Raw genomic sequence first — 25,107 nt, 5'->3', positions numbered from 1 at the left:
GGTAAAGGGGATGTGTGGGTAACTGTTGGGGTGGAGGGACTCTGGATTGCATGTCATGGCTCACTTTGTGCCTTCCCTGCTCTCAGGGGTTGTAAGCTGGCACTGTCATACATTTTACTTGTCATTAGGCTTTAGGAATGAACAAATGAGAAACTTCTCTACTTTCCAGGAGCTGTCATCAACATACAGTGGATGACAGTTCCAATACAGATGTCCCCAGAGGAGGTCTCAGCTAGACATTCTCTCTTTTTTATTCATTTAAATAAATCAATTAGAGATGCACTGCTGTTGTGGTAGTTAAAGCAGCCATAAGCCTTTTCCTCACACTGTGCCTCTGGACAGGTCTGGGGGATGGCTTTGCTATCCAAAGAGAAGCGTCTGATCACTGGGAGTGCTGACAGTGAGCTGAGGGTGTGGGATCTCACGTACATCCAGGAGGTAAGACACTCCCTCTATAACCCCTCAGTCTCCCCCCTGCCCAGTTGCTTGTCTTTGGACTAAGGTGGGACTGGTACATGTGAAAATCTAGTTGATGTTCTGGGAACCAGAGCCAAAGCAACATCTTTGCTGTCTGAGGGGTCCAGAAGCTGCCCTTGGGATAGGCTTTGCTGTTTTCTCTGTTTTTAGCTTTCAAGTGAAGCTGCAAGCACTTCCAGAGCAAGATTTCCACAGTGTGTTAGATCTTCCTACCTTATGGCTAGAGGGGACAGTCTTGGTGGTGGATGATAATCATGGGAGAACATGGAGTGCCTACAGACATGCTGTAGGCTACTCCAGTGTATGCTAACTAATTGTATCTCCAGGGAAATGAAGTGTGAGACAGGAACCAGAACACTGTAGCTCTTGTGGTTTAAGGTACTCCTTAAGGTGTTGGTTTTTTTTTGCCCATGAACAGGTAAAAGACCCTGATGAGCCAGAGTCCAAGAAAAGCAAAGGGCCTTCACCTGGCACTGAAGAAAACACTGAAGAGGACGAGACCTTAGAGTTGGATGAGCATCCTGAGGAAGTAAGATCATTTTCCATGCTGTCTATGAGATGTTTTATCTAACCCCATTTGCATGGTTTATACCCTGTCATATTTAACCTGTTCGGGAAAATGTGATTCTTGTTTTTCTCTGTAATTGTCTTGCTCCATAACAACTTCCTCAGCAGTAGTTGCTGTCTCATCTACTTCCAAAACATCAGCAGAAGTATGTGTGCCAAAACACATACACATTATTCTCCACTGAAAGAGGAGGACAGGCGGATGTTTAAAGCTTAACTCTGCTAATAGAGCTCTTTGATCAAACAGCACAGGAATAAGACACTTACTAGCTGGTTGGCAGTGCTTATGCTGAGCTTTGCAGGTCAGTAGCAGAAACTGGAAGGACAGAGTTGCACCATCATTTCCCCCTTTTCTTGACTTCCCTTGTCAGCAGGTTTCTGAGTTTGCTTGAGAAGATCATGTGACATTTCAGACCAGAGTTTTTTCTTCTTTCTTTACAGCGCATCGTTAAGTGCAGCAAAGTTGGATCCATCGTGCGGGAAGGGAGAGACCGAGTAGTTACTCTTGCCACAGACCGAATGGGCAAGTTTTTGGCCTGCCATGTGAGTAATAGGCTCCTCTGCTATTGGGCTGTACAGGAGGCTGTTAAAGACCTTGGGTAATTTCTGTGAGGGCCAGCCAGGGCTTTACGTTCCTTTGACTTTGTTTGCTCTGTCTCTAGGGAACAGATGCTGTTCTGGAAGTGTTCACTGTCCTTTCTGAAGAGGAATTGCAGAAGAAATTGGAAAAGAAAATTAAGAAAGCAAAGAAAAAAGCCAAGTAAGCAGTCTTTTGGGTATATTTGGATGCTGTCAGTATCCAGAAGACTGTTAGAAAAGCCCTTCAAGTAGCATTACACAGTAGTTGAACTCCAAGCTTCTGGTCATTCTGTTTGTGCTAGCCATTGTATTCTGGGGTTGCTGTTCCTGTGCATCCTTGGTGCTTGTCTGAGGAACACTGCTCTCAGAGAATGAGGAAAGACCTTTCTTTCTGAGTCTTCCCCATACCAAAAAAGAAGATAATGTTTGCAAAGAAATGGACATAAAATGGGGTTTTCAGCGCTGCTCACCTCTACCTGACATTGCTCTTTATCCTGCTTGGTGCATCAGAGTAAATCCTTGATAGGACATGCAGGAATGAGAGTTTTATCTGAGAAGTCAGAGTGACTCTGATACCTCATCTCCTGTTTTACATCAGGCTGGTGAGAGCTTATATACAGGTGAGAGCTTTCTGAATGTTTTCTTAGTGTTAAGTGTGTCTCTGCATATCATGGCACTTAACAGGTGCCTCAGAACCGCCCTTAGGGAGAGGTCTGACTCCAGGGTAGAAACTAAAGCACAGGGTGTGTAAATCTGGAGGTGCATTTTGGCAGTGGCTGAGGACTTTTGGTGGGTGGTAGTTGATGAGCAGAAGCTGATCTCACTCTCAAACGCAGCTTTCTGTTGTCTGTTTTGCATCCGTATTTCTCACGTGCCTTGTTCAAGTGCTTTGGCTCCAGAGGAGGTTGCTTTTTTTAGGACAGATTTTCTCTTTAGTAGTCTTCATACCAGCATGAACTTCACTGCCTCACCCTGTTCCTAAATGTGATTGGCATTGGTGGATAAGAGAGAGGTTATTTTCAGGAGGCTAAGTGGTTACATTATGTTGTTCTCTGTCTCTGTGTTAGTTTGTGTTGGCTATGATGGGTCATTTGACTCTCCTCCCTTATCTGACATTTCTAGGCAGAAGTCTGAAGAGGCACCTGAAAGTGTGGAGCTGAGCCTGCAGGAGGAGATTCAGCGGGTCACTAATGTCAAAGCTTCCTCTAAAATCAAGTGAGTGGAAAGCCTGTGGTAGAGTCTGAGCAGTGGTTATGCAGCTACCTAGGGAGAGCTCTGCTTGGTATGGGGAGAAGTGGAAGAAATTTCCCCCTTGACATCTGTTTAGCTTGGAGCAGGGAAGAAGCCTGCCATGATCTCCAGTCCGTTCACACTCTTCCAGAAGTGGTCCCCATCTTGCACACCTCTGTGTCTTAGTGTGCACTTGCTTGTTGGATGTACTCTGTCTGTATTCCTGTATCGCTTGACCTTGATATTTGATCCCTCCTCCCATCTTGTTGCCCCTGTGTACAGCTTTGATTTTCTCTAATCAAACAGGTCATTTGACTTGATTCTCTCTCCAAAAGGAGAGCTGAAGATTGTACTGTTGCTCCAGAACAACGTCATTGAGTCATACAACCTGGACCTGTCAGCACAAGTCCCACAGGCTGTCCGTGCGTCCAAGATAACCATTGGAGGCCACCGCAGTGATGTCAGGACGTTGGCTTTTAGCTCTGACAACATTGCCATTCTCTCAGCAGCTGCAGAGTCTGTAAAGATTTGGAACAGGTATGCAGTCCAGTTGGGTCAGTGTCCTCTGCCCTGTATGTGTCGGTCTCCCAGAACTCAGATGCTGTGTTCAGAAAAGCAGTGCTAAGGAAGAGGGGACAATGGAGAGAGATAAAATAGTGAATGATGTAAGGGAAATAAAAAGAAAACAAATTGACTCCTTATTAGGGAAACTGAGAAGCCGTACAGCTAAAATTGCAACAAAAGGTCTAAACATAAAAGTCACACATAGCAGTCTGGTAGAGACTGTATTTTGTTGTGAGGGTTTTTTTTTGTTTTTTCCTACTTAATAAGAGGTACTAACTACTAACTACCCTAACAAGCTACTGCCTGTTCTTTTGGGAACATGTGGAATTCTTGGCACCTTATCTGAAGGATCTAGTATTAGACTGAGTAGGCTGCTGCTTTGATCTATATTGTTGTCCTAGTGTTTCCTGAGTGGTGCGGGTTTCAGGCTCTGTTACCTTTGAACTCTCTGTCTTATACTCCTCTCTCCTCTCTGAAGTGACAGGAATTGCTGTTGGAGGACAGGAGCTCTGTCCTTCCTCACAACAGCAATAAGTCATGATGGTGGACTATATAATGGCATGTTTTTATGGAAAATGTTCTTAGCAGTAATGCTGGATAGCCTTTGGGTCGTAGGATGGTGGTGGTGTCTCCTCTGACCCCAGCTGAAAGACAGGTGTGGGCAGAGGACACTCTGGAGCGTGTCTCACTGAGTGGGCCAGATTTTGTGTCTGATAAGAGGTTTTGGGCTGTCTCTGCCCACAGATCGACCTTGCAGTGCATCCGGACGATGGACTGTGAGTACGCGCTCTGCTCGCTCTTTGTCCCAGGAGATCGGCAGGTCATTGTTGGCACCAAGGTAAGGAGTGTCCTTCTGCACTCCAGACTGCCCAGCTCTGGAAATATGTTGTGAGAGTGTCGTTAAGGCAGCATCACTGAAAGTACACTATGTCTCCTGATCTGGAGCTCTGTTTTAGGTGTAAAAACCTCTCTTGACTGTCAGGTTCTGCTCTGTTCCCAAACTCTTTATGGAACTCTTGTAACTTGAGCTGGACATGTGGGGAGAGCTTTGGGATCAGGAGTTTGGTCTTCTGAGTAACAGTTGTCTAATGAAGCTGGCTGTTGGGGAGATGGATGGCAGGGGCACTCTTCTGTCAGGAGCTATCAGGAGTTGTGAGCAGAGGGGCTGATTTATCCTCTGTGACATATCTTTCTCCCCAGACAGGGAAGCTGCAGCTGTATGACCTGGCTTCTGGGAGTCTGATGGAGACACTTAATGCTCACGATGGGGCAGTGTGGTCCATTGCTCTTTCACCAGACCAGGTAACTCAGCCACCTTTCCTAGTATCATCTGTTGCATGTTTTTTTGTGTAGCTCCTTTCTTTCGTGCCGTTTTTGCACTACTGATGAGGTATGGGAAACCTTCATCCTGGGAGGTGGGGGATGCAGCTGGTAGTGTCTAATAACTTTGTAGTGGAATCAAAACAATAGCAAGCAATAACCTGCCTGAGATTCATGCACCCTACAGATTAAAACATACAGGATAGATTTTACCCTTGTTCTGAATGTAATGTAAATGGGATAATGTTGAACTGTTCTTCATTTAGAAGGCTATGCTTGTGTGGTGATGGTCTGTGTGATCCAGTAACAGTGGGAGTGTCAAGTTGCCCACAAAGCACGTGCACATTGTTACCTACAGCTGAGGTGACTGCTTTCAGTCCCAAAGTTTCAGTCCAGGTTTTGATTTACATTTGGGGTCTTTGTTTTAGATCACCCTACTAGAGCTTTTGAAATTGTGGTTGTTGCTCAGCCAATGGGTAATGCATGCTTGAGCAGAGCAAGTGTGTCCTGGTGGTGGCCACTTAATCATTAGTGCTGTAGGATAGTGGGACACTTCAAAAACCTTCTTGTGTGTTGGCAGTTCCTTGCTGTAGAATTTTTCTGGATTATAGCTATTTGTTTCATAATAACTTTTTTTGTTTTTTTCCTGCAGCGTGGCTTTGTGACAGGAGGTGCTGATAAATGTGTCAAGTTCTGGGAGTTTGAGCTTGTGAAGGATGAGAGCAGTGTTCAGAAAAGGTGAGAAAATGAACCTTTCTAGACTATGATGAGCTGCAATCTCTGTTGTTGTTGATGAATGCTTTGGCCTTTGCTGTGCACTGCAAGAAGCATCCATGATATCTGTGTGGAACACGTGAATAAGAGTGTGAGCTTGGTGCTGTTTTGTGAAGGCCTGAGCTTAGCTGGAGAAGGGCACTTGCTTAATTCTGATCCCTTTCTTCTGTGTGAGTTTAGCCTCTAATCAGGATGGGCTTCCAGATCATTAAGCAGTAAATTCAGCAGTGAAGTTCATCAACCTGCAGGGCCTGCTTATTTTCAATCCTGTCTTGTAAAAGTCAAAGTGAGGAATGAGATGCTGCATGTTACAGTTAACTTTCTGTCCTAGGGTGCAGTGTGGGACTTCCTGTCTCTTCCTAACTTGTTTGTTTGGGATAACAATTATTTTTTTCTTCTTCTTGTTGCCAGGCTTTCCATGAAACATGTGCGCATTTTACAGCTGGATGAAGATGTTCTCTGTGTACGGTACAGCCCCAACCAGAAACTCCTGGCTGTCTCCTTACTGGATTGCACTGTGAAGATTTTCTATATTGACACGCTCAAGGTATGTGAGACCAAATGGGCTGTGAGGCTGTGCAGGGAGGGATGTAATGGTAACCTGCAAGATCAGGAATACAGAGGGGAAAAATGTCTATTTATTGTACAACAGTAGTAAGAATCAGAGAGACCATGCATCCTGCTTCAAGTGCCTGTTTGCTAGCAATCCTGACAGAACCATGACTGGCTGACATTGGGGAGAAGTTTCGTTTGGAAAGTGTTCTGAGCCTGTAGGTGTCAAGGTTAATTCTAAACGTTGCAGACATGATGTTATTCCTGAATTGTGAGGCAGTGTCAGGCTGTAGATGGATGTGTCACATGTGGCACTAGATAGGGCATAGCAGAGGCAAAATCTGGGGAGAGAAACCTTCCTTGTGAGCAGTGTGTGGTGGTTTTGTGAGCGGTGTATTAGCACATGAATGTTAGGGAGTGACACAGGACAGACTGGGGCTGACAGGTAGGCAGAGAGAAATAGAGATAAACTCCATAGGCAGTGGTGATTAGCATCAGAATTAATTCAGCTTCCTTGGGTATTTCCATCTCTCTCTCAGTTCTGCCATCATGGCCCTGCTGCAAACTCTTCAGGGCAAGAATAGAAGTGGAGCAGCGCTAGAAAGACAGAGCTTCTGATGCAGATCGAAACTAGCCTGTAGCTTGAGATTTTTACACATCTCTACCCAGCGTATTTAACTGAGTCATCTTTCTTCTGCTTCAGTTTTTCCTCTCTCTGTATGGACACAAACTGCCAGTGCTGTGTATGGACATCTGTTATGTAAGTATCATTAGGGTGGGTCAATGGGTGATATGGATGAGTGTGAGAACCTCTGCTGGCAGCAAGGCCTCTAGGATAATGGTTTCTTGTCACCCCCTTGCTCCCAACTCAGCAGTTTCTGGATGGGACACAGCAAGCAGTCCTGTGCTCCCTGGAAGGAGTACCAGAGTAGTGGTCATGACAGAACTGACCAGGGCATTTTGTGAGTGAGTGGAAACCAAAATGCAGTTGTGGTTCCTTAGACTCAGCTTAAAAGGTACAGCCTGCTCTGCTAAAGTTACTATGTGAGAGGAGCCTGAATTTTTTGTTGGTGGGAGCAGAGACCAGGTGCTGAGATGAAGCAGCCTCTTGTCTGCTTTCATGTCTATTCATTCTTGCTTCATCTTACTCTGAGGTGTCTTTGGAATAGGCTCACTGAAAGCCAAGAATGTCAAGATGTAACTAAATACCTGTAGAGGTTCACAGGAGAGCCAGAGTGCTGTCAATGTGCTGTACTAGTACCACAAATGTTGGCCACCGTGGTGAGAGAAGGTGGAGGTATCAGGAGGCTGTATTCCAGGAGCCAGATACCTGCCTAATCAGCAGTGCTTTGTCACTGGTTCAGCAGCAGTTCCTCATGGGGCTGCCAGCAGCTACCCACACCCTCCTCTCTCTTTTTGCTCTGTAGGATGGGACTCTAATTGCGACTGGCTCTGCTGACAGGAATGTGAAGATTTGGGGCTTGGATTTTGGAGACTGTCACCGTTCTCTCTTTGCCCATGATGACAGGTTAGTCAAATCCTACAGCATCTGGGCTGTGGACTCTATTGCCTCCAAGGGATTGTGATCCAGCAATAATCCTTTTGCTGAGCATAGAGAGGGGGGAAGGTCTGCAGTGTTCCCCAAGTGGGTAAATTTGAGCCTTCTTCTCTTCCAGTGTGATGTATCTGCAGTTTGTGCCAAAATCCCATCTCTTCTTCACAGCTGGGAAGGACAGCAAGATCAAACAGTGGGATGCAGATAAATTTGAACATATCCAGACCCTGGAGGTAGGCATTTTTTGGAGACTGTTGAAAGGAAGCATTATCCCTGCATGAGCAGCATTTTCCTCAGGGATGGGAGTTGGGTGGTGTTCATGCCATATCTCTTCTGTCTACCATGCAGGGGCATCACCAGGAGGTGTGGTGTTTGGCACTCAGTCCCAATGGAGACTACGTGGTGTCAGCATCCCATGACAAGTCCCTGCGCCTCTGGGAAAGGACGAGGGAGCCACTTATTTTGGAAGAGGAGAGGGAGATGGTGAGAGTTGCATCCTTCCTGCCAAAGACAACTTCCAGGCCTGTTTTCTCTTCAGCACGCAGTTTCCTCATCTTTCAGTGTGGAAGAGCCTGTCTCTACACTTGGCAGACTGGCTCGTTATGAATCACAGCCTGGTGTTGGGGTGCCCAGGCTTGTCTGTCACCTTTTGCATGATGGGATTGTACTGTGAACTCTCTGGACACAGCACTGCGGGTGTTCCCTGTGCTCTCTCGTCCTGCATTGCAGATGCCTGCTAACTTGCTCTCTGCTCTGCTTCTCAGACTCTGGCCTGTAGTTGTGGTTTTCTGCAGGTCTGTTGCCTACAGTCTTTGATATTCTCTTGTTCTCTTGTCCTCCTTTCAGTACAAGTGTGCTTGGGGGCAGTTCAGCAGGTGTCTGTTGTGGAGTGATGGAAAGCGCTTCTGTTAAATGCAGTTTGTCTTGGTTTCCCCTTTTCCTACCATGAGAGGTCCATTCTGTCTTAGTAGCAGGCCCCAGAGCTCAGGGCTGCTGGAAGAAGCCCCTTCTATTCCATTTGAGCATGTATTGTGAGGACTCATGGACTCCAAGAAGGACTTCAGTATGAAGGAAAGTATGGAGGTCTCTAGTCCAACCCCATGCTCACTGCAGGGTAACCTTAAAGCAGATGCTCAGATACTTGTCTTGGTACACTGACGTCTCCAGGGAAAAGAGATTTTCCAGGCTGTTTGAGCACTGTTCCAGTATTGAGCCACCATCGTGTTGGTGGATGTGTTTATTTCTTGTATCCAATTGGAGATTTTGTTGGAATAATTTGTAACTCTTGTCTTTTCATTGTATCCCTCAGAGGAGCCTGTCACTGTCATCCCTTCTTAAAGCAGTTCTCAAACCACGGTGAGGGAAGGAGGCAGAAATGCAGAAGCAGGAGTAGATGAGAAACCTGCAATAGATGTATGGGTTTTTTTTTTATCCTAGCCTGTTTGCAAGAGCTGACCCAGAGCCTGCACCTTGATATTCAGTGTTTGGTGTGCTAGGAATGAGGGGGGTAAAAGGAGAGACAGCTTCTTTGCTAGGTTCTAGAAAAGAATATTTTGGGTCAAGGTTGAGTAGCAAGGTGGGCATGAATACACACACCAGGAGTGAATTACATGCTGATGTAATTGATGCCCATTCATGTGAGAGATGGCAGACTGTAGGCTTTTTCCTCTTGCATAGTGGGACAACCCTGGGACTCCTGTGCTGTGTGACTGGTGAAAGGTCTTGTGCTGAACTGCTGTGGTGTCTGTCTCGGCTTGGCATCTGTCTAAGGGCTATTTCTGCATTTAGAACAGAGGCCTTGATTTCTTCTTGTCTGGAAGATGCTACATCCCAACCCCATAGGAGTTGGGACCAGGGACAAATGGGCATTTTGTGATGGCACTGTTGATCTCTGCTGATTTATATGTGTTTTGAAATGGGCTGCATGAAGCTGCAGGCTCCATTGCTCAGCCAATCTGGAGGGAATTTATATCCTTGCTGCCTGCTCACCCCTGTTAATATGTTGTGTTTTCATCCACTGTAGCAACAAGAAGCTGAATATGAAGAGAGTGTGGCAAAGGAAGAGCAGCCTGTGGTGAGTGGCACCATCTGAATGTGTGTCTGTCTGACTGTACAAACTCTGGAATAACTATTTCTGTAAGAGGTGTAGAAGAGGTACCAGAGAGGAAAGATAATTTTCTTGCTTTGAGGAGGTGCAAGGGGGAAGGAACTGCAGAAGCTGTGGTTGCACCATGATGCATTTGGCTCTGGTACTTCAGGCAGACAACATCAGGAGATTGTGTGGAGCTGGCCAAACTGCTACACAGTAATTGTGGACACTGAAACCGTGCTGTGCTTTTATCCTATTTATCTCCTATTTATCAGGTCCACACCAGCTGTGTACCAAGGCTGGGCTGCCTTCTGGCAACTGTTTCCAGGTCCATGTAGGGCAGGACTGGTGGGGAAGATCAGTCCCTCTAGCTCAGATGCTTGGGTTGTGTTGCTGGTTGTTTTGACACTTACTGGATTACCTGGCCTCTGCTGGCAGAACAAAAACTATTGTCCTGCCTCCCAGAGCTCAGTGTTAGTCCAGTGCCTCTGTTCCTGAGGAAAAGCTGTGCACTTGGGAAACCCTGTATTTTCCCACATAAATGACCAGTTTAGGGAGTGGGGCTGATGTTTTTCTTAGTATGGGTTATGGAAGGGTGCCTACCACAGCAGGTGCTTACATGTGTCAGCTGTGGAAGGATGGAACTCAACTGTATTTTGTAGGTGCCTGGAGAGACGCAAGGAGAGACAGGCCTGGCTGGAAAGAAGACTATTGAAACCATTAAAGCGGTAAGGTTGTGTGCGTCTGCCAGTGTTGATTTGAGCCTTAGCAGCCTCTGCCCTAGGGGGGCTGTCACAGGGTCAGAGCATCAGTTTGAAGAGTAACTTGTGCTGTCACATAAGGGCAGGTTGCCTCTGCCTGCAAGAGCAGTCTGTCCTGCTCCATGGCCAGCAGGGAAGAATCTGACTCTAGAGAGTCACACACCAGGAAATCCTGAGATCTCTCCAGGGAATGACATGGGAGGTTTCTGTAGCTGCAGCTTTCTCTGCCTGTCACATGTGGGAGAGACTGGGCTGCTCTTGCCCTATGGGATTTGCAACCCAGAGGAGCACAAGGCAGCTGGGATGTTCCCTAGGCATCAGGCCTCTTCCCGAAGGGCTGTGCAGTCCTGTGGGCATCTGTGGAAGGTGGAAATGGAATGTGGTGCTTGAAGTGGGAGGTGTACCAGGAAGGTGTGGGGGTGGGTAATTTCATGGCTGCAGATTTCAACAGTTTGGTGCTCTTGTAGATACAGAGGAAATCCTTAATCTGAACAGGCTGAAGCTGCAGCGGAGAGCAGCCAGGGCAGTGGGGGATATATGGGTGGTGTATGACGTCTTCAGGACATGACTGATGTGCTCAGGTGCAGTCTGGAGCAGAGGTTATTAGGCGAGATGCCCTCTGGAGCTTGGGGTCAGCCCCTCTGCTTCCACCTCCATTTGTCCAGTTGGGCTTTGCTTTGGCTTGTCTCGTGTCACTGATGTGCTGTTCTTGTGTTGCACAGGCTGAGAGGATCATGGAAGCTATTGAGCTGTACAGAGAAGAGATGGCAAAACTAAAGGAACACAATACCATATGCAAAGCTGCAGGGAAAGAGGTAAAAGACAGGAATGTACCAATCCCAGTGTGTGTTGGGTGTATCCTTCCAGCTCAGGTGGTTACCTTGTAGATAAAGTCAGAATAGCTGGAAACAGCAGGTATTCGCTGAAACCTTTTGGAGAACTAAATGGCACTGTGCACTGGGGCATGGTTAGTGGTGTGTTCTTTCCTTCCCATATCTTTATGTTTAAAGTCATAGTAGGATGTATGTTTTTTCTCTGGAAGAGCGTGCTGCTGCAAATTCATCCCAAAGCCTAGTCTTTGCCTTCATCTCAACACTCCTTGCTAAATAAGGGACTGTAATGTAAGTGGGAAAAATAACAAGCAGTGGGAGAAAACTCATACATGTTTGAGTTAGAATGAGATCACCTAGTGGCTGCAAATGAGGCCTTCGGTGACGTTCTGGGAAGGATGGAGGTGTGGGAATTGCAGGAAGACACTCAGTTAAAGGTCTCTTCTACTGTGGATGAAAGTTTGGTCTGAATATGCATTTGTACACACACAGACCTTCCTCATTCTGACCTATTCTGTGTCTCCAGGTTCCCTTTCCTGTCAACCCCATCCTCCGTGCCTATGGAAATATTACGGTAAGTGGAATGCCAAGGCCACAGGCTGTGGTCCTTTCTCAGTTTGAGTGGGGCTGGTTGATTTGCTGGGTGAACCAAAACACTGGGTTGCTGTGAGAAAGGACTGCTTGATTCAACTTGAAAACTTGGCACTTTGGTGTGTACAAAGTGAACATAATTTGGGTTTTTCATGATTGTGGAGTTTTTGGTGGGCTTTTTAAATTATTTCTTAGTATCTTATATGTGTGTTACAAAAGTTTAACCCCATCAGGGTAAAGAGGGGGTAATGATATCCTGTGGCTCAGTAGCTAGCAATTTCTTTGCAGGTGGATGATGTTTAATTGAATCCACTGTACAGAAAAGGGAATTTGGACCTGCTTCCAAAACCTTGGAGAATGTGCTGGTCCAAGTGCTAGGCTGCTGGGTAAAAACATAGGTGCAAGTCATGATGTGTCCCTTTATGTGGTTGCTTGACCACAATGAGCGTCAGTGTGTCAGACCACAAACAAAAGTACTTCATATTCTGACAGTTGCTAATCCTCTTTCTTGGGAGAAACTCTACCTTTGAACTGTTTGTCCCAACATACCCACTGTGTTGCCTTGACTCAGGAAGCAGGAGCTGGAAGCACATGAAGGCTTCCTGTTCCTAAATCAGGAATCTGCCTGTGCAGTTGTAACCACAGCAGGGCACCTCTGGACAAGGCAGGGCTGTGTTGTAGCTGCCTGGGTTGACTTATGTGGCATTGGTACAGCAGTTATGGGTTGTGTTTCTATTCCTGAAGAATTTACATAGAAAAAATTCTGTATGGTAGTTAAATGTCCAGGTTTTGCAGGCTACAGCTGGTGCCTTAACTCACTCATACTGTACTAATACGAAACAGTTTTCACTGAATTCTGAGAATTTTTGACATCCTACAAAATACACAGACGTGGACTCATGGATTTCACTGATAAGTAAAAATCCACTTCTCTGAGTAGATTGGTTTTTGTTTTCCTGGTTTATTCTAATGTGGACTCCTAGACTGTGTTTTTAAGTACCCTTGGGAAGATCCTTTTTTTCTTATTCTCCTCTTTTCATGGAATCATAAAATTGTTTGGGTTGGAAGGGGCCTAAAGATCATCTAGTTCCAACCCCTTGCCGTGGGCAGGGACACCTTCCACTAGACCAGGTTGCTCAAAGCTGCATGTCAATGCCAGGTGAAACACCCTTCTGTTTTCCTTCTAACTACCTGTAATCACCTTGCAAGAGCCTTTCTGTCCCTCCATAATTGTGTGTCTATTTTAATTTTAAGTTGGATAGACTGAACAGAAGTGAATTAAATCCTATGACGTAATAGTTAGGCACTTTGGCAATTCCCAGTTCTGCTCTCCATCTGCCAAACGCTTTCAGCAGATTAACAGGAGTAGCAGGACTTAAGTCTTTGGGAGATGAGTTTGTGTAAAGTTTTATTTCTATAATTTGTTTGTTTCACCAAATTTTTTTTCCAGTTTTTACAGGATTCACTGAAGTGAATTGAGATGATTTAGCTTGTTGAATATAAACTAGATTTTTCACAATATTCTTCACCAGTGTAGAGTATCCTGAGAAGGCTGGGTCTGTGTTTTAAGGAGGAAGAATTTCTCAGCTGTCTGAAGCTGAAGGAGTTTTCTCTTTGTTCTACTAAGCTTGATCTGTCTGTCTCACAAGATGTAATTGTGTGTTTTTAATTGTGCGAAATGGACCTTAAGGCATGTTGGTCATGGAATGTTTGTGATAAGCAGAGTTGGTGTCTTTCCTGTTACAGCCTTCTGCGTATGTGCTAGAAGTTTTCAAGAAGGTCAAGTCAAGGTGAGTCCAAAGAGCCCAATTGCTGAACAGATTTGTGACTGATTATTGGATTTCTAGGCCTGGGACTGGCTGGGGTCCTTGAATGGTAGTTCATGCTAGGTATGGGCAGTGCTAGAGAGCCTGAAGTTACTGTTCCTGGCAGCCTCTTTTGAGAATGTATGGAATTGGGGGATTGGATATTGTTCCTTCCATGGGAAGTGTGGGATGAAGCTTGTGAATGTGGGTTGGCTGCTTGGGGATGCACATGTATGTGGAGAGTAGTTTGGGAATGCTGAGTTGGGAAGGCTGTGTGCCTGCTCCCTGTGCCAGAAGATGCCTGCTGGCCTGGGCTATAGTCTGTGCAGATGTACTTTGCTTTGTGAGCAGTCACAGACTGGCCATGAAGAATGCTTAGCACAGCTTTTGCATCAGAACCTACCTATATTGGAAGTGTTTCCTGCTTATATGTAGCAGTGCAGTGGCTGAGACTAATGCTTCTGTCCCTTTGCTTTTTTCTCAGTGAATTGGAAGAATCTCTCCTGGTGCTGCCCTTCTCCTATGTCCCTGACCTGCTCAGACTCTTCAATGAATATATTCACCTGGGTTCAGATGTTGAACTCCTGTGCCGAGCTCTCCTCTTCCTGCTCAAGTGAGTCCTTTATCTGCCCAGACAGTATCTGGGCTTTCCTATTCATCTCTGGGTCTGAAGCTCTTGGGAAGCATCCTTGAGAATAAACATGTGGCCTCTGCAGGAGGTAAGGAATTTCTGCAGCCCACAGTGAATGGTGTGTGGAAATGAACTGATTGGATGCAGTGTTGACATGCCCAGATGGGGTTGCTGGTCCTGGTACCCCACGTCTCACTGGTATGAAAGATCCTAACCTCGAGTCTGAAGTGGCAATGTTGATGGCAGAGCCATTGTGTAGAGCCCGTGTCCTCAGAGAGATTTTCCCCTTGCACCACTGTAGGTTAGACTTCAGAAAATAGTTTTTCCAGAGAAATCTGTCCATGCCTGTTACAGTGCCGGTCTGGGGAAGCCTAATTTAAGAGAAAAAGTATGTCCGGAACACATAGAGGCTCAGGAGAGGGGCTTTCTGATGTTTCTAAGAACAATGCTACAATACATCACTGCCTACTCTGTTCCCAGGATACATTTTGGGCAGATCACAGGCAACCACATGCTGGTGACAGTGATAGAAGATCTGAAGAAAACTACCATCTCCAGAGTCAGTGAGGCCCGGGTGAGTGTTGCACCCTCCCCTGCTCCAGGATCTAGAATAACAGGATAGGCCAATGTTTGTGAGCCTGTATTGTCTGTGGTGTCCACTGGGAAAGTTGGTTGGAGGTCTGAACCCATTTAAACCATCCTCCTTTGCAAAGTAGGCTGCCTTTTCCTTATGGTCTTTCTTATGTGAGCCTAGCTGTGCTCTGTCCCTCATTTGTTCTTGGTTTTCTGATATGTGTGTTTGGGCCTTGTCTCACTAGTTTCTAAATATGTAGGAGGTAAATAAACTTTCTGTTTTTCTTGGGCTTTTCTGTGGGCTGCTATCTTAATTAATGTAGACTGTGCCTCTTCCCAGAGGCAACTTCAGGTGCCTGTCAGCAACTTGTCTGTCAGAATATACAATATATTATAGCTACTCTTAATGGAGGACCGTGGGGAACCAAGTGCAGGACCGACTGTTCTCCTACTCAGATGAAGTTTATATTTAAATAACGTTGCGTTCTTTAAATCTGTGGATTGTCCTGCTTTCGTCATTTCTTGGCAGAGGGTGGCCAGTGCAGGACCCTCTGCCCCCTAACAAGCTTGAAATGTGCCTGACAGTGTGGTGCTGGTCTGTCTCTGCAGGATGTACTGGGATTCAACATGGCAGGGCTCCAGTTCCTGAAGAGGGAGATTGAGGCCAAGGATGAGGTGACATTTTTTGCTGATGCCACTGAACGTTTTGAGGAGAAAAAGAGGAAGAGGAAGAAGAAAGAGAAGATGGTTCTTGCAGTGCTCTAGCATTTGCTGCCCAAGACCCAGAGCACCTGGATGGAGTCACGTAACCTCAGTGCTGGCCATGGAAGTGTTCTTGTGGCTGAACATTGGTGCTGATGTCCAGTGGCTGGGACAAAGTCTGTCCCCTCCCCAAGTGGTATAACCAGCTTGTAAACCCAACTCAGAATGGTTGTCTCTGAGGTGAACTATCTGTAGTCTGCTGCAAATGTATGCATTTGGACTGTTTCTGAGGTGACTGTCAAAGGCACATGCTCTGCCTCCAGGGGAATGCCCATTAGCAGCTGAGTTGATTATCCTGTGAAAGAGATCAGCTCATTCTGGCAGCACAGATTCAATGGAATCGAGCACATGGACTGCTGGTGAGACCATGCCCTGTCCAGGGAAGGCAGCTGGCAAGATTTCATACTGTTTCGACACATGCTCGTGGCTTGTGGCCTCTGGACAAAGCTCAGTGACTTCTGCTGAAGTGTGAGAACTTGATGTACAGCTGCTCAGTTTTTAGTGGGACAGGGAGAAATACGGCTGTACTCTGTTAAGGGAATATTTATATATGCTCTATGAGACTCTTTTGTCACAGTGTTTTGTCCTGGTATTTGTCTAGTAAAGCCTCAGCTGCCTTGCCTTGTGTGTCAGTTTTGAAAGGATTTTTTTACAGGGAATAAAATCAGTGGGAGCAAATGAAAGGGCTGCCACCCAGGATTGTGCTGTTCTGGAGAACTGGCAGACTGAGCGGGAGAAGTGTGGGTTGTTTGCATTCTACTTGATCCAGTTTTTAGAAATTGCACTGATTGTTGCAATGTTGTACTTGTCCTGTATCAGATAAAAGAGTTTATTTTCTCAGCAGGGACAAAGAGGCAGGATAAAGCGAGCAAGGCTCTGCTGCTCTGGTAAGTTAGTAGTTTGTAGTACATGCTGTGTTTTTTACCAGTAATCACAGGTTTGGTGGATGTGGGGGCAGCTTCTGGTTACTTTGCTGGGCTGTTGGGCCTGCATGTCTGACTTGGGTACTCAAAGCTGAACTTCTGAGTTTCATATGGATTTTTATTTGCATCCCAGTTTTTTCTGTCTTTAACTTAGGTTCTTTATTACTAGCAAGTATGCAAAAAGCAAACAGTTCAGTTGCTCAGTCTTTAGGCAGCACCTCAGGTGTAATAACCACACCTCTCAGAATAACTGTTATCAGTAAATAACTTTGTCAGAGGGGCTGATTGTTTACTTGCTTCTTCAGAGTCTGGGTAATTTACAGGAACATGTTGTGCTCCAGTGCCAGGAGGTGGGTCTCAGGCTATTTACAGAAGTAGCAACCTTCATACAGCTCTGCCAGATGTTTCTGGGTGCCTCTATAATTTTATATTTGTCCAGATATGGGTGAAACTTGTGATCAAACAGCTCCACTCAAACATGTCTCCATCCTGACCTATTCTGTTCTACTTCATCGTATTCTTTTTCTTTACTCCTCCTCATAAGAGGATTCACTGCAATGGGAGGAAGAGGATGATAAATTTTGGTGGTAAACTCAGTTGACATCTGGTTTCCATGTTAGCTGCTGCTTAAATGTGCTATCTCACTGGGAAAACCAAAGTGTTACAAACGGAGAGGTGGCTTGTGACACCACAGTGCACCCTCAGCCAAGGCAACTGAGGAGAGAGATCCTAAAAACAGGTCCCAAAAGGGGATGGCTGACTGTGCCTCTGTATGATGTGCCCTGTTTACCTTAGTGACAGGGAGATAGGTGCTATGGAACCTCTGCTGTTTGATGGTCCTCTGGGAGGCCTGGGATAAAGAACACAGCCACAGGTGCACATGAACTCAGGGACTGTTGAGAAGGTTGTAAAGGTATAGAAGAGTGGCTTGGGATGCAGAGTCGTCATTATGATGACAGATGTTTCCTCTGCTCTAAGCTGGAAGAGGGGGAATTTGTTCACCTTTGTCTCCATTTGCTGTCAGTGGTATTAGGGAAGAATTCTTGGAAGAAAAGGTCTTTTAGGCAGTGGAAAGTTGTCCTCTCTGCTGACAGAGGCTGCCCTGCGGAACTTGCCCTCTGGTTCTCTGATTAGTATAACTCGTGACTGGTCTGTACTAATGCAGTGCTCGGGGGGCTACTGAGAGCTCAGCATATGCTTTAAATGGATGAGGTCTGTCCTGTGCCAGCAATCCACTGATACACTCGAATTCTGATATCCTTGGGTGCATCAACTTGCCCTTTCTTAGGTGAAATTCCCTGGATTTACAAACCTGAGCAGGAAAGCAATTGCAAGTACAGGGCCAGCTTAAATCTGTATCAGAATACATCTCACTTAACCGTGTGAATGAGAGAGTACAAAACTGGCATTCACATTTCATACTGGTGAAAGCTATTAATCCTCAGTCATGGGATTCTCAGTCACTCTGAAGTGTTGAGAGAAGAGGTCATCTGCATGTATCAAGGAAAATCCCCTATCCCTCTCAGGATGTCACATGTTGGAGAAAGGATGAAGCACGAAAGCACCTGGTGGAAATGAATTCATTAATAAATGGGAAGCAGAGCTGCATTTGGATACACAAATAAGATGGCTCACAAAGAGGCTGTTTCTTTTAGTCACTGCTGTGTAAGTAGGAACAAGGAGGGGGAAAAGGCCATCTCTAAGTGGCTCAGTCTTCCTCTGTGGAGAGGAGCATTTGAAGGTGCTCATTTGAGGATACAAGCAGAAGCCCTCTCTATCAAGTGTAACTTTGTGTACTCATAACCCTCAGGTGTCTGCAACTAATTAAAGGTAGGTGAACACACAGAAAGTTAAGCTTATGATTGTGAAAGCAAACAGACTTAGAAGACCAGAGCACGTCAGCAACTCCTAGAGAATCACAATTGACTTCAGTGAAACCTGCTGCACGCTCAGTACTTGAAAAAGATTAAGTGCCTTAGCACCTGAAACCTAACCCCTTTTTAAAAACAAACCTGTTGGGAACCATTCACTACTGTAGTAGGGTTGAAATACGGTAATCTTTCCACTGTTCACATTTCAGGCAGCCATGTCAGAAGTTAATGCAACTTTTGGACCACCTTTCCCATTAACAGGGAACAGGAAGAATGTTTATTCACACTTAATCTGATTAGGTAAATGAAAAAGCCTACAGAGGGATGTTTCTGTACCGCTGGACTAAAATTCAGGTATTTCAGTGCTGTTGATCCTCATATTATTCTTCTAGGGCTCTAACCTGTAGTGAAAGAGGAGAGAAAATTAGCATGAAAGAAAAAACCCAAACCAGTAAACCTCAGCTCTACCCCTGTACAGCTGTTGAAGCAAACCCAGTAATTATGTCCAGATTGTTTGCAAGTGTTGTGGGAGCACTGGGATTGCTTCACACTGGCTTCAGTATATTTGTCCTCTTGCTGTTGGAAGGGAACATCATGAGAAAAGGTTCTTACATAAACTTCAACTAGATCAAGAGTTTGCTTTTATTGCACAAATTGAATGGCACAAAAATAACTACACATTCAGGATGGGTGGTCTACTTAGGAATACTAAAGATTTCCTGTGCAGTAGCCATGTAGGAGGAGAATACCATGTAGTTAGTTCCTCTTGGTGCTTTTAATGGGAGATCACACTGATCAGAATTTCTCTTGGGACAGGATGTGTCTCACTAAAATGTGAACTGACTGGGTGACTGTTTCTCTTCCATTTCAACACAAAGTGAGAGAAGTTTGTCTAAACTGTCTTCATGATGAGCTCCAGCTTGTAAATTCCTAAGGTGGAAGGCATTAAACTAGAAGTTTGTATAGACTATAATTGCATATTACTCTGGGGATAAAATTCCACACTGGAAAAGGTAAGATATTTAAACAGGAAAAGAAGCTATATTTGATGTATGCTGGGCAGTCCTAGAGCAGATGCAGCAGTCAGAGGTACGTGTCTGCAAAGTTTTTCAGAGCTGACTGATGTGGTCGCTTTCCTTTTTCTCCAGAGGAGAGGAAATGAGATACAGCTGGGATTTTTTTACTGACTTGTAGATAACATGGCAGGCTTACAGATGTTAAGGTTGAAAGAAAAAGATGATGTCAGTGTTACACATATGAAGAAAATGGGGACTGTTGAGCTGAGAACAAACATCCATAGGGTTCCTGTTTATAAACTGTCACCATCAATTGTATTGTAAAGCATCTGAGTTCATATGGATGAGGTGAAACACCAGCCTAATGTTAAACATGTTGACTGGTGGTTTCATGAGAAATTTCAAATAAGTCTTTCTTGTTGTCAGGGAAGACTTACCCATTCTAAGACACTATCAGAAAGTGTCAAAAGCAGGACTAAAAAGATGGTGAAGGGTCTTGAGGGGAAGCCGTATGAGGAGCAGCTGAGGACATTTGGTTTGTTCACTCTGGAAGAGACTGAGGGGAGACCTCATTGCAGTCTTCAACATCCTTGTGTGGATGAGTTTGGACAATGCTTTCAGGCACATGGTGTGATTCTTGGGGCTGTCCTGTGCAGGGCCAGGAGCGGGACTCAGTGATCCTTGTAGGTCCCTTCCAACTCAGAATATTTATGATTCTTGTATAGACTGATTGTCTGAGGCTACAGAAATGAGGTGTATGAAACTGTGTGCAGAGAGTTGTATTTAAATTTGTCACATTAAGGTTGCCCTATCTGTAAAACTCCTGCTCCTTATGAGACTTGCTGTCAGTGTCAAAGGGTCATCAGTATTATGCGGGTTTAGAAAGTGAAGTGTTAAAGAGAAGCTGATTTATTAGGGCTTAACTGTAATAAATCCAGCTGCCACGAGGCTCAAGGACTTGTTTAATGTGAAGACAGTAAGTGAAGGGTTTGGGATAGGACTGAGGAGGCTCTGCTTTAAGTGCCTCTATGGAACTGAGCTGTTGTAGTAATTTGCAGATCTCCTGTAATGAATCCTTTGGTTAATATCATCACAGTGGTTCCCTTCTCTTGTCTCAGGTGACCATGTCAGTGTGATGGGTGCATGACAGCTTTGCTGTCAGTTCCATGAGGTTTGTTCATGCTGCTGCTGAAGCCAAGAGGAGGTAAACAACTGTACTTTAATGTACAGCTGGTATCACTGCATCCAGTACTTACATTAACTAGAAGGCTTTCGGGGCAGTGTAATCCGTAGGCGTGGCTTGGGGCTTGTAGAAACTGCCTGGACTTTTGCTGCCATCCCTCCTTGAGGGTATCCTTCTGGGCGGCACTCGTAAACCTCACTGGTTAACACAGGTGGAATATCATGTTAAGGATCTAACCCCTTTGGTACATTTATTTAAAATAATGTGGGGAGGTTGGAATGATTTCACAACCTTATTTCTAGAATTATCTTGAATCTGGATTACTGTCCTCAGCTCAAAGATTAAAGGACCAGCTAAAATATTGGGGAAGGGCATAAGTTTTGGAGGCTGGTCTGCAACTGTGTGTCTGAGGACTCAGTGAGTGGGAGCAAAACAGCAGCTGGTTTTGCTGCTATGCCACCAGTTCTGTCTAGCTCAGCTTTAAAATTATGGGCATGAAAGGTTTCTGTGGGCCACTGCAAAGTAAATTTGGGAAGTTTCAATGTTGCCTCCAGAGCATATAAAGCCTTAATGGAGTTGCTGTTAGCTAATACTCTGATCGGACTCAGAAGAGTTCTCTTTTCTTTGGTAAGGGTGGCCCTTATTGTGAATGAAAGTTCTGGCATGTTTGGATGTAGCATGCCATGCTATTTCTTTTATAGGTTTCCAGAAGAGCTCTTCTCCCAGGCTTTTGAGTGTATATTTGTTTAAAAGTCAAACAGAACTTCACCCTTCTGAACTTGCCCTTAACAATGAGCCTATAATTTTATCTAAAAAAATGTAGTTTCTGGAGCACAAGGGAAGGAGAAATAACAGTTCTTCACTTTTGCTATTTTCTTTTACTGTACCCCTGCTTTCAGTTAAAGAACTGAAAAGCCCACTGAACACACACTGGGCTCACTTCTGACAGCATTCATGCACTTTTGTGCTTGCATCTTTGCTGCCTCAGGGATTGTCTCATTTGTCTGTTTAGTATTAGGATGATACATCATTTTCTTGCTCATGAGGTTGTACCATCAGATTCAAAAATGTAATAGGGTATTTTAGTGAGGCATGGTTATTTTCATTTTTTCTTTCAAAAGCCTCATCTTTCTAAGTTGCCATTCTTCCTTTCCCCACTTTTCAAAGCTTTGTTATTCTAATGTAAATTTCTTTTGGCATCAGGATGTTAAATTGTTCATTTGTTGTGCTTTTCAAAACATCCTTTTGTGTGTTTCTGAAAACTACAGTAAAGCTTGCTACCTCAGCAGCCTGCACTGGAAACAATGCTTGAGGCTCCTGGCAGGAAGATGGTCTCTGGGGCTGATGCCACAAGATGTGTGTGGGAAATAAGACAACAAAGGATATTTGCTTTCACAGGCAGGAGAAGAGTGTCTGTTTCTGTTAATATTTCAATATCATGGGAAACTTCTTCAAGGCCACCAGTATCTTTCCCTTCAATTACCATGGCAAAAATCTCTATCTCCAGTTCAACTTCCAAGCCTGCTGCCACCTAAGAGAGACAGAGAATTACTCACAGGTAAGGTGCAAGTTTCATACATGTGTCCCCCAGCAATCCTTGGAGCTGGTTGTTCTTCAGTGTTGTCTGATGAAATCAAAGACTCACTTGCCCAGCACATTACTGCGCGTGCCAGTTACCCTGGACTCTGTTTCACTAGAAAGGTCTGTACAAAACATTGTCGTTTGAAAGAAAAGTATCAGGTGTTCACATTTTCCCCCCTTATATTTCCTTTTAGGTTCCAGAGAAAAAAAGGGGAATCAGGCCAGCTGAGAGAGAATCAAAAAGAGAGGTGGTTGATACCCCAAGCCTGTCAGTGTTCATGAGGCATTTCGACAGTGTCCTTAATACCATGCTTTAACTTTTGGTCAGTGCCCTGCAATGGTCAGGCCATTGGACTAGATGGCCATTGCATGTCCCTTCCAAATGAAATAAATACTCTGTTCTAAAAAGAACATAGAAGGTAGGGAGATACAAAAAGGGTGGATGTGTGGAGAAAATAAGATAATAGAAATTATTCCAGCCATCTAGCTGGATTTCTGTAAAGCCTTTGACACAGTCCCCCACAACATCCTTCTCCCTAAATTATTCTGATTTTAAGTACTGAGTTGTGGCTACGGCTCTGGACTAGGAGGTTTGACTTGCATTCTGGCGCTGCCTCCCTGCACAAGTCATTGCTTCTTGATTCCACACATTGGCAAAGATTTGGGCTGGTATTACCTGGATGCTGTGGGGATACTGGCCAGTACTATTTATTCAGATACAATGTGCAAGTGAAGAGAGAGACTGAACAAAAGCAGAAAGCATGAAAGCTTCCTACTTACTGAGATAACAATGTGCTATGGTGCTTTGCTAGATAAAAGCCTTAAAGTGGAAAATAGTTGGAAGCATGAGAAGAAAGGACTGAGGCAATAGTTTACTAAGTTCAACTCCTGAAGGTATCAGGACAGGAAATAAACTCAAGGCGTAAGATAGAGCAGATATTACAAATAATACCCTAAATGGAGGGGAAAACTCAGAGGTAGTGTTTGCTTTGAAAAAGCTCTCTTTAACCTCACTGCCTGACCTGCTGCTTTACACTGAACTTCACATGTTTATCCCTCTGCATTCTGGCACAAGCTGAGACTCAAGCACACAGGGTGCTTGGTTGAAGGTGGCAGAGGAACAGTGAGACATCATCACTTCAATTAACTTTAAACAAATTGTGTACCCTGCCAGCTCTATTTCCAGACAGCTTCTGTGACAGGACCCCTAGATAGCCTGAGGGCCAGCTGAGTCTAGAAAAAACCAAAAGATCTCTTGTGTAACCTACAGGTCCTGGTGTGTACATCACTCTCAGTCCTGTACATGGAGGTGGCTGCTTCACCCGAAACCTGTCAGAAAGAGAAGAGAATCAGTTTGACAGAAATTGTTTCAGGCAGGCAGAAGTCACATCTAGGAAGCTGGCTGTCTGCTCTTCCTCTGCTTTTGTAAATGACAGCAGAATTTGTTAGCTCATCCTTTCCATCACAATGTACAACTTGGACTACAGTGGTATTCCTGGGCTTCTTGCCAAGGCTCTGGTTTCTAACAAAAAAACCCCAAAGGAGCAGATTATTGGGCCTTCAGAAAGCTTGTTAACACTGCCTAGTCCTTACAACAGAATGTGAAACATCAGCATTTTAAGCTTACACATGCAAAGGAAACTGAAGTACAAACATCTTGGCAGACACCTGTGCCTTGCACACCCAGGAGTCTTAATGATCTTTATTTAATGTCCTTTGATATGATTCTTTTGCACAAGGCATGATATTGGTATGCATTTTGTGTAAATAATCTTTTATTTAAAATAGTACCAACTAAAGAAGTTTCACTTCCTCATTTCTCACTCATACACATCTGAGATTCAGCCCTTTTGTGCATGTAACTTCCATTATTAAAATTTCTAAAGATCATTAGAACAGATGTGACCTTCACTTTTGTATCACTCTGGAATTTATCCTGTGGATTTCATTTCCACTTGAAGAACATTTACCAGCATGCACTTGCACCAGAAGCGGTTAAAGGAAAGGCAGTAGAGAGGCAGTAGAAGAGGCATTCCTAGTATATAGCTCCATCTTATGGAGAGCTCTGGCAGACTTATAAACTGGCTGGCAGAATTCCTGCTCTTTCTCTGGAGTGCTGGCTGTTCCAAGAAACTGTACTTGATTTTTGTCAGGATCTATTTGGACAGATAGATAAAAACCAGGGTACTAAAAATTCAAACTAACCTTGAGAAGTTCACACCAACATTCTTCAAGACTACAGTGGTTGCATAGGTGCAGCCTTCCTTTAACACTCCAAATGTCACTCTGGGTGGAATGAGATGGAAGCCATTAAGATCCTGTCTTGTTGTTGCAAGAGAAGATGATTTGATCTTTCCTGCCACAGGATCTTCTATCTTTAGAAACAAAATATTAGACAAAGAGAAAGTTGGTGGCTGTCAAGTGAAGTTTAGAGTTACTTAACCTATGTTTGACCTCTGTCCACTCATTAAGAATTACAGAAAGACATCCTAATTTGAGTAAAAACTGATAAGGCACTTTGAATATTGTCTGCAAATTTGTACTTATTTTGAGTTTTTAGATGTATTTTATATTCAGAAGCCACTGACCTTTCACGTGTGTGCCTGGTGCAGAACGAGTTTGTCCCAGCAGTTGAGAGGAAAGGTACTTTTAGAATTGCCAGTAAACATACATGAATTGCAACTGCCATGTTTCAGTAAACAGATTCAAAATACTTTCCAGTGTTCACTCCAGAGTGAAGATTTTATGCAAAAGAGATGACTGAAAGGATATTAATATTGACAAGGAAGATATTACTTTACCTTTTTATTTGGTATGGAGTTTGGTTTTGTCCCCTGAAGGGATGACGGTAATATTACTTTCTCTTTTCTTGT

The 25,107-nt window shown here is 44.6% G+C and overlaps 2 protein-coding genes across 2 annotated transcripts in view; one reads left to right on the top strand and one right to left on the bottom strand.

Moving 5' to 3' along the window:
• The window catches only part of WDR3 (WD repeat domain 3), a 20,242-nt gene extending 3,955 nt beyond the window's left edge, over nucleotides 1-16,287 (top strand). The window contains exons 4-26 of the mRNA XM_027894128.1: nucleotides 87-91; nucleotides 314-438; nucleotides 896-1,006; nucleotides 1,486-1,587; nucleotides 1,707-1,804; nucleotides 2,746-2,838; nucleotides 3,160-3,390; nucleotides 4,162-4,255; nucleotides 4,618-4,719; nucleotides 5,390-5,475; nucleotides 5,923-6,058; nucleotides 6,767-6,823; nucleotides 7,491-7,591; nucleotides 7,740-7,851; nucleotides 7,967-8,101; nucleotides 9,642-9,692; nucleotides 10,370-10,435; nucleotides 11,191-11,283; nucleotides 11,825-11,872; nucleotides 13,636-13,679; nucleotides 14,179-14,307; nucleotides 14,806-14,899; nucleotides 15,508-16,287. Coding sequence (XP_027749929.1) covers nucleotides 87-91; nucleotides 314-438; nucleotides 896-1,006; nucleotides 1,486-1,587; nucleotides 1,707-1,804; nucleotides 2,746-2,838; nucleotides 3,160-3,390; nucleotides 4,162-4,255; nucleotides 4,618-4,719; nucleotides 5,390-5,475; nucleotides 5,923-6,058; nucleotides 6,767-6,823; nucleotides 7,491-7,591; nucleotides 7,740-7,851; nucleotides 7,967-8,101; nucleotides 9,642-9,692; nucleotides 10,370-10,435; nucleotides 11,191-11,283; nucleotides 11,825-11,872; nucleotides 13,636-13,679; nucleotides 14,179-14,307; nucleotides 14,806-14,899; nucleotides 15,508-15,663 — 2,269 coding nt within the window. The 3' untranslated portion in view covers nucleotides 15,664-16,287. The remainder of the gene's footprint in view (nucleotides 1-86; nucleotides 92-313; nucleotides 439-895; nucleotides 1,007-1,485; nucleotides 1,588-1,706; nucleotides 1,805-2,745; nucleotides 2,839-3,159; nucleotides 3,391-4,161; nucleotides 4,256-4,617; nucleotides 4,720-5,389; nucleotides 5,476-5,922; nucleotides 6,059-6,766; nucleotides 6,824-7,490; nucleotides 7,592-7,739; nucleotides 7,852-7,966; nucleotides 8,102-9,641; nucleotides 9,693-10,369; nucleotides 10,436-11,190; nucleotides 11,284-11,824; nucleotides 11,873-13,635; nucleotides 13,680-14,178; nucleotides 14,308-14,805; nucleotides 14,900-15,507) is intronic.
• A 2,414-nt stretch (nucleotides 16,288-18,701) lies between these two features.
• Nucleotides 18,702-25,107, bottom strand: part of LOC114062566 (sperm-associated antigen 17-like) — a 13,008-nt gene continuing 6,602 nt past the window's right edge. The window contains exons 8-12 of the mRNA XM_027894152.1: nucleotides 24,440-24,609; nucleotides 23,503-23,563; nucleotides 22,040-22,184; nucleotides 20,727-20,864; nucleotides 18,702-18,855 (exon numbers count right to left, since the gene is read on the bottom strand). Coding sequence (XP_027749953.1) covers nucleotides 20,728-20,864; nucleotides 22,040-22,184; nucleotides 23,503-23,563; nucleotides 24,440-24,609 — 513 coding nt within the window. The 3' untranslated portion in view covers nucleotides 18,702-18,855; nucleotide 20,727. The remainder of the gene's footprint in view (nucleotides 18,856-20,726; nucleotides 20,865-22,039; nucleotides 22,185-23,502; nucleotides 23,564-24,439; nucleotides 24,610-25,107) is intronic.

The sequence above is a fragment of the Empidonax traillii genome, unplaced genomic scaffold (genome assembly GCF_003031625.1).
Source record: "Empidonax traillii isolate 1590-97213 ecotype Southwest subspecies unplaced genomic scaffold, ASM303162v1 scaffold418:size511083, whole genome shotgun sequence".
Classification (NCBI taxonomy): domain Eukaryota; kingdom Metazoa; phylum Chordata; class Aves; order Passeriformes; family Tyrannidae; genus Empidonax; species Empidonax traillii.
Note: the sequence above shows the minus strand (reverse complement) of the source record. Positions and strands in the feature narration are given on the sequence as shown.